Source organism: Neoarius graeffei, chromosome 18, assembly GCF_027579695.1.
Source record: "Neoarius graeffei isolate fNeoGra1 chromosome 18, fNeoGra1.pri, whole genome shotgun sequence".
Taxonomy (NCBI): Eukaryota; Metazoa; Chordata; class Actinopteri; order Siluriformes; family Ariidae; genus Neoarius; species Neoarius graeffei.
Genome location: NC_083586.1, coordinates 67,261,791 through 67,270,000, shown reverse-complemented (window position 1 = coordinate 67,270,000; position 8,210 = coordinate 67,261,791). Strand labels below are relative to the sequence as shown.

The following is an 8,210-nucleotide window of genomic DNA, read 5'->3' as shown; positions in this document are numbered from 1 at the left end:
AATGCCAATGTAATTAAGAATGTTACTGTCATGGTTTGACTGGTGAACTTCCTGAAAAAGAAAATAAAAAAAAACAATGCAAGACAAGACAGGAATGCAGAAGAACCAGAATCTCAACTAAGTTGTAGTTGTAAAATAGAAATATGTAATTCTCTTTGTGTTATAAATAATAATTGTGTTTTAAAACTTGAAGTCTTCAAGAGATGAACCGTTGCATGGATATCTTGGGTTACATTTTAGTGGAATACCACAGACTAATTTTGACAACTTTATCAGTATGTACATTTTAATGGTGATGCAAGAATTTTAAAAATGTTCTCAACTTCAGAACTTCCTCCAGCTCAGCTTTTTACAGAAAATACTTTGGATTTTTGCCAAGATGGTAACAGAGCAATATAAAAGAGATGCAAATGTTGCCGGTGTCTCAGTTTGCAGGCAACTAACAGGACTTCTTTACACTAGAACTTGCACAGGTGAGTGTCATATTAATGCAAGTAATTACTTCTAACAGAAAAATATAATGAATAATTAATTAACTGAATTAAAATAAAAGAAATCCAGTCATTTTAAACAAGTAAATTCCAAATTCTTCAGAATGCTCAAATATGATTGAGAACAGAAAAGTATTTGCATTTATTCATTATCCTTATTTTATTTTTAGCTTTTGTTTTGAAGAAAGAATCTTCACAGCTATGGTGAGCTTATGTCATTTCTTGCCATTTTTCTAATCTGTTAATTAAAAAAAAGTTATTTATCCCTATGAAGATTGATAAGTTTATGATTGTGGGATTTTTTAAATGAGTCTAATATATGTCTTTATTATTATTATTATTATTATTACAGAATCAAGTCATGCTGCTGTTGCTGATGGTAGCGATGTCCTCGCTGGCCCACTCAGCTCATATCCTTAACATGTCCCAGCCGCTGGACTGTGAGGATGTGTACAAAATAAAGATCAGCTCAAATCACAATGCCTCTGTTCCCAGTGGAGTGTACACCATCTACCCTGCAGGGCCTAATAAACCCGTGGAGGTGTACTGTGATATGGGCTGTGCAGAAAGTGATGGCCATGATGATGAGAAATGGACTGTGAGTGAGAACATGAATCTCTTTAAGTCTGTTTGAGAATATAATGTAACTGTAATGGTAAATAAATGTGAGGTAACAGTTTGTACAATTCAGGTTTTCTGAAATGTACTCATATACTCCCAATGCTTTGTTTTCACATGTACATCATGTTGTATAATCCACCAACCAGGTGATTCAGAGGAGAATTGATGGCAATGAGAGTTTCTACCGGCCATGGGAGCAGTATAAGGAAGGATTTGGTAATGCCGCGGGTGAATACTGGCTAGGTGAGAGAACACTGTGGCATTTTCTAATCATTGGAACAAATTATCCTCATCAAAGCAACCTTGATCACCTGGGAGTAGATAATGGCTCTGATTTTCCTTGAATAGATACATCAGAGATCAATTTGTCAACATTAACCTGAGATGAGGGACCCCTTTAGCTATATGAACTAACTAACTAACTAACTAACTAACTAACTAACTAACTAACTAACTAACTAACTAACTAACTAACTAACACACAGAAATGTTTTTCCAATGATGTCTGACAGACTGAGCAGAGCATTGCTCCTCACTGCAGAAACTGTGAAATGTGCAATTTTCCAACATCACCTGTGTCTATATGAATTATTTATCTCTTTATCTTCCCAACTCATGATTTGAAATTATTTTAAAAATGAATTTCAGGTCTGGAGAACATCTTCCTCATGACCAACACTGACAAGTACATGCTGAGAGTGGACATGGAGGATTTTGAGAAAGGCAGTGCCTACGCCCAGTACACTTTGTTCTACATCGACTCAGAGTCCAGCTACTACAGGCTGAACATCGGTGGCTACGTCAATGGAGGAGCAGGTGAGCAAATCAGTAAACACCACTTCTGTCACTGAATTTACACACACCAGTATTCAAATTTCAGACATGACCACTGATTTCAACGTGAAATTTTTATGGATACAATTATGAATGAAGATAAAGTTTCTCTGTAACATAACAGAAGAGCACTTAGTCAAATCATCCTTCACACTATGAGCACATTTCCTTTACAGCAGAGTGCATTGAATTAATGCAAAACACTGACATAATTTTGTGAATACATCAGATCTAAATAGTGAATTTAAAGTGCGATAAATGCGCCTATACCTTCCACAAACATTATCATTTAATGACCCCCATTAAGTATCTTATGTCAAATTGTGTTCTTGACATGAGTATATAAAACATAATGTCAGAGGGGTGAACTACATGCAGAAGGTTTAATAATCTGAATGTGGAGCTCAGCAAATCCACTTAAGCAGCAGTGGGTTGGTGACAGTCACCTGACAGGTTTGATTTGTCAGCATAGGACAATCCAAACACTTTTCTTTCCACTATCTTTGACATATTACAGAAGATTTGAGTTGTTTGTCCTTCACACTGTCCTCTGCTTTGTCTTTTCCAGGTGATTCCTTGTCCTATGTGAATGGGAGGTATTTTTCAACCTTTGACAAATCCTACTCAGGAAGCTGTCCGGAGACGTACAATGGAGGTTTCTGGTACAACTACCACTACTTCTACTACTACTACAGTTACTCTACTTGTCACATAGCCAACCCCAACGGCCTGTACAAGTATGGACATGTGAGCACACCAAACACGGGGATCATATGGCAGTCCTGGAAAAATTACTACTACTCTCTGAAGACCATCACAATGAAGATCAGGCAGATTGGTCTGGAAGATCTTGAACGTCTTTAACTTTCCAGGCATGGAATGACAGAAGATAAAATAGTTTCCTCATTTCCAATTTGATGCTGTACAATGGCTTTTGTCTGTGAAAAATGCCACTTAAATAAATAATTCCTTCCTTCCATACTTAGAATAGACAGGAATAAGTGTGATATCTCTGACTGCTGCTGAAACAGATGTTCAGTAAAATGGCAAGAATACTTATCAATTTCTAGTAATCTTCAGTCTTTGGGTTTATTCTGTGGTATATCCCTCTGTAATGCCCTCCATTCTCAACTGTATTAGTTTCTTCTTCACAGAAATCATGATAGGTATTATAAGGAATATGTCATTTTTAGTAACATGGGTTAATTAAATGTTTTTTTTTGTTTAACAATCCATCACTCCCTTTGTATCACTTATAATGAATGAAATTCCAATATATAGAGAGTAAACAAAATAAACTTTCAGCAAATTATGTTTGAGTTCAGTCTTACATTCCTATTTTTGCAACAACACACCTTCCCTAATATTCACTTTATTTGTTCATGATGTTCATGAAAATTTTAAACATTATTATGGTACACTGGATAGTTACACATTCAAGTATGTTGTGTTGCACACAGCATCAATTCTGGGTCTCTGTTGCCTGATTATTATCCAATAACCTAACATTTGGTTTCATCAGTATGCAGATGACACACAGCTATACATTCTCGACTATATGCTTAGCATGTGATGAACAAATGTTTATTAGCTCTATGTTTGACTGCATAGAAATCATGAACCACTGGAAGTCACAGAACTTCCTTGGTATTAGATATGAACCTCTGAAGAAAGTTATGCTTGTTTAGACACTGTCTATAGACACCAGGGGCGATTTCTCAGAGACAACAAGGGAAGCCAAGCTTCCTCTAAAATTCTCTCCCCAAACTGTGGCATCTACGACGTTGAATTCTCATTAAAACAATAACTTGCATAACATAATATATGCCCAAGATTGTATTTATGTTCATAACTATCCTGTAACTTATTTGAGTGATGTCTGACGAACTTGCAGTTCGCTATGAGAATCACGTTTGCTGCCAGGCTGTAACCTTTCTTATTTCAATGGGCTCTATGGACTGGCAGCAGTGTTGCCAGATTGGGCGGTTTTAAGTGCATTTTGGCGGGTTTTGAACATATTTTGGGATGGAAAACGTCAGCAGTATCTGGCAACACTGACTGGCAGCCGGGTATCCGTTGCAGTCTACGAGACGGCTCTGAACAGCCAATTTTGGCTAGTTGTTATTGGTTAAAATCAACAAAATCGTCACTTCCAGGGAAGCCGGGCTTCTCTGGGACTAAACGAGACAGTGGGAGGGGCAAGAAGCCGGGCTGATGAAGGATTATTGGAGGTAGTGTTTGAAAGACATGAGGAGGGCGGTACTTCGGCGAGGAACATGGAAGCATGATCAGTCCCTAGCGGATGTCGAGAAAGTGTAGTCGTGTGCCAAAGTGCTGTCCGAATTTCTTTTCATATAAACGTTTCTTCTCATTGATGTCTCTGTACATTACTCTGTAAATAAATGTAAATATTACTCGTTGTGCTCCGTTAACTTTCATCCATTCTATCAGTTTGATCATTCGTGAATTCACTCATTTATTTCATTTGTAGTTCAATCTGGTTGTAGGCTAGCTTGAGCCTTATTGGGATCTGCAGTGCTAGCTGCTAACAGAAATTGGTGAAGTCTCTGGAAAGCACAACCAGCTGGTATGACAGGGTCACAGACCATTTTCTGGAAAAGGAGCGGAGGGCAGAATTTGTGTATAAATAGTGTTCATGTTCATGAATCTGAAGTGTGTATATTGTTCAGTAATGTTAAGAGAATGGTGGGCTCTGTGTTATAGGTTATACCTGGGTATAATATTCAAGGTTCTGTGTGTTGCATAGCCTACCTGGTTATGAATTTCCAGACTGTGTTGCAGAAGATGTTCAAGGATGTGTTGCACAGCTGGGTGTTGTGTTAAAGACTCTGTGTTGCATATCAGGGTATGATGTTCAAGCCTCTTCGTTGAATAGCCAGTGATTTTTGGACGTTTGATATTTTTGATTAAGGATATGAGGCACTAGCCTGGCAAGCCAGACTATAACATGAAATGTACAAGTAAAAATACTTTCTGCCACTAGGTAGGGTTGTCTAGTTCACTGTGCTAATGGGGCACACCTTTCTATGCTTTGATATCCGGCCTACAGGTTTTACGATGAATGCGTAAAATGGGCTTCCCCTGTTTTAAAAACCAGCAGCCGCCACTGGTAGACACGAAAAAAATCAAATCAGCTTGAAAAATCACATCAGGGATGTCTGAAAAGCAACATAACATTGCATTGTAATATCTAATTGTGGCCATCTCTCATTTGTATTTTATACAGAATATGTGTTTGTACAATGCTAGATCTTTTATTTACCTTTTTACCTTTTATGTAAGTCAAATCATTAAGGAATCACACATACATTGGTGTTTGAAAGTTTGTGAGCCCTTTAGCATTGTCTATATTTCTGCATAAATATGACCTAAAACATCATCAGATTTTCACACAAGTCCTAAAAGTAGATAAAGAGAACCCGGTTAAACAAAGGAGACAAAAATATTATACTCGGTCATTTATTTATTTGGGAAAATGATCCAATATTACATATCTGTGAGTGGCAAAAGTATGTGAATCTTTGCTTTCAGTATCTGGTGTGACCTCCTTGTGCAGCAATAACTGCAACTAAACATTTCCGGTAACTGTTGATCAGTCCTGCACACCGGCTTGAAGGAATTTTAGCCCATACTTTTGTACAGAACAGCTTCAACTCTGGGATGTTGGTCAGTTTCCTCACATGAACTGCTCGCTTCAGGTCCTTCCACAACATTTCAATTGGATTAAGGTCAGGACTTTGACTTGGCCATTCCAAAACATTAACTTTTATTCTTCTTTCACTGTTCTTTGGTACAATGACTTGCGTGCTTAGGGTCATTGTCTTGCTGCATGGCCCACCTTCTCTTGAGATTCAGTTCATGGACAGATGTCCTGACATTTTCCTTTAGAATTTGCTGGTATAATTCAGAATTCATTGTTCCATTGATGATGGCAAGATGTCCTGGCCCAGATGCAGCAAAACAGGCCCAAACCATGATACTACCACCACCATGTTTCACAGATGGGATAAGGTTCTTATCCTGGAATGCAGTGTTTTCCTTTCTCCAAACATAACGCTTCTCATTGAAACCAAGAAGTTCTATTTTGGTCTTATCTTTCCACAAAACATTTTTCCAGTAGCCTTCTGGCTTGTCCACATGATCTTTAGAAAACTGCAGACAAGCAGCAATGTTCTTTTTGGAGAGCAGTGGCTTTCTCCTTGCAACCCTGCCATGCACACCATTGTTGTTCAGTGTTCCCCTGATAGTGGACTCATGAACATTAACATTAGCCAATGTGAGAGAGGCCTTCAGTTGCTTAGAAGTTATCCTGGGGTCCTTTGTGACCTCACTGACTATTACACGCCTTGCTCTTGGAGTGATCTTTGTTGGTTGACCACTCCTGGGAAGTGTAACAATGGTCTTGAATTTCCTCCATTTGTACACAATCTGTCTGACTATGGACTCCACCAAAGGAGAAGTCTCCTTTGTTTGTGCCATGATACACTTCCACAAACATGTGTTGTGAAGACCAGACTTTGATAGATCCCTGTTCTTTAAATAAAACAGGGTGCCCACTCACACCTGATTATCATCCCATTGATTGAAAACACCTGACTCTAATTTCACCTTCAAATGAACTGCTAATCCTAGAGGTTCACATACTTTTGCCAGTCACAGGTGTGTAATATTGGATAATTTTCCTCAATAAATAAATGACCAAGTATAATATTTTTGTCTCATTTTTTTAACTGGGTTCTCTTTATCTACTTTTAGGACTTGTGTGAAAATCTGATGATGTTTTAGGTCATATTCATGCAGAAATATAGAAAATTCTAAAAGGTTCACAAACATTCAAGCACCTGGCCATGGAAGAGCTGAGCAGCTGATCGTCCAATCAATTTTGCTCCTTTAAAAAAAAAAGAAAGACCATGTTTAAAAAGTGTGAAAAATATGTAAGAGTTACGCTTCCTATTTTTTAATACAAATTTTATTGTAGATGTTTATGACTCCTTCATTATTGATTCAGTACAAAGCAGGTTATATTTACATCATTACTTTTCTATCAGATGTGGAAAAATGTTTGTACGTCTTTTGTTGACCCTGTCCCAACTTTTCTGAAACTCGTTGCTGACATCAAATTGAAAATGAGCATATATTTTTCAAAAAACAATCAAATTTCTCAGTTTCAACATTTGATATGTTGTCTTTGTACTATTTTCAATGAAATATAGAGTTTCCATGATTTGCAAATCACACAGAACTTAGTTTAGAACAGATTTGTATGATGGAACCTAACCCTGTCAAGTCACAACCCCATACTGCCCTCACTGCCCCTACACTGCTCTGAGCTTCTGTGTGTGTATTGTGTCTTACAGATACATGAAATCATCTGACAAGATGTTTGTCAATTTCATACTCTCGTTTTCCATTGGAAATAAAATCCTGAGTTACTCCTCCAACCAAGCGCAAGAACTCACCTGACGGGGCCGTCCCACTCAGGATAATGAAGCAGTTACCCAGATACCCCATACTCCTGCAGTACTGCCATAACAAATGTCAAGAGACAAGATTATCACCCTTGGTATCCATAAAATGCATGTAAACTGGATTTGCACACTCCCATGAGCCCTCACAAAGCTGTGCTAGAGTAAAGAGCTGGTCTTTTGCATATTTGCACATTGATAAATAGTTTCCTCTGCCTTGCTCTCCCTCTCTACTTGTTGATCCTAGTTTTGAAGCTTATGCTGCATTTGTATCTGGTAATTCTTATTGATGTCTGAAACAAATCCTGCTGCTGTTTCTCACCTATTATATGTGGGTAATTCCGCCCCAAATCACCAGATTTAGAAAAATGTTTGCCACTGACCATCTCAGATTTGCTTCATACTTTCTGGAAATATTGTCAGTGTGTCCAATAAATAGTGTACAGCATGTTAGGCTTGTATCTTCATTAGTTTCTGAGATATAGGGACTTTTAAAAAGGGGCGTGGCCCCAATTTCACCATTGAAATGCATGCTACAGAAAACGGACCTACTGTAACTTCCATAAGTCATTACTTTTAAACTATTCATGCAAGATACATGAAATTTTCAGGGATTGTTCTTCAATGCCAGATTCCTTTAAATACTATAATAGAAAGTTCACAGTTCAATATTTGCCAAGTTATGGCTTGCTGAAAATCATTAAAAAAAAAAGTCTTCTATCGTGCTTTGGAGCAAATTTGATGCCCCGTATCTCCACATTAAAGCACACCAGATCTT

At 37.8% G+C, this 8,210-nt stretch overlaps 1 protein-coding gene across 1 annotated transcript; it reads left to right on the top strand.

The window, feature by feature from the left end:
* Positions 1-404: 404 nt before the first annotated feature.
* Positions 405-3,258, top strand: LOC132866499 (microfibril-associated glycoprotein 4-like). Its single transcript, XM_060899306.1, has 6 exons — positions 405-473; positions 662-695; positions 844-1,089; positions 1,259-1,355; positions 1,761-1,928; positions 2,515-3,258. The coding sequence occupies exons 2-6, from the start codon at positions 693-695 to the stop codon at positions 2,808-2,810; spliced, it is 810 nt and encodes a 269-aa protein (XP_060755289.1). The 5' UTR covers positions 405-473; positions 662-692; the 3' UTR covers positions 2,811-3,258.
* The last annotated feature ends 4,952 nt before the right edge of the window (positions 3,259-8,210 follow it).

Coding starts and splice junctions, on each gene's coding strand:
- LOC132866499 (XM_060899306.1), top strand. Junction 1,090..1,258: donor ATGATGATGAGAAATGGACT/GTGAGTGAGAAC, acceptor TCCACCAACCAG/GTGATTCAGAGGAGAATTGA. Junction 1,929..2,514: donor CTACGTCAATGGAGGAGCAG/GTGAGCAAATCA, acceptor TGTCTTTTCCAG/GTGATTCCTTGTCCTATGTG.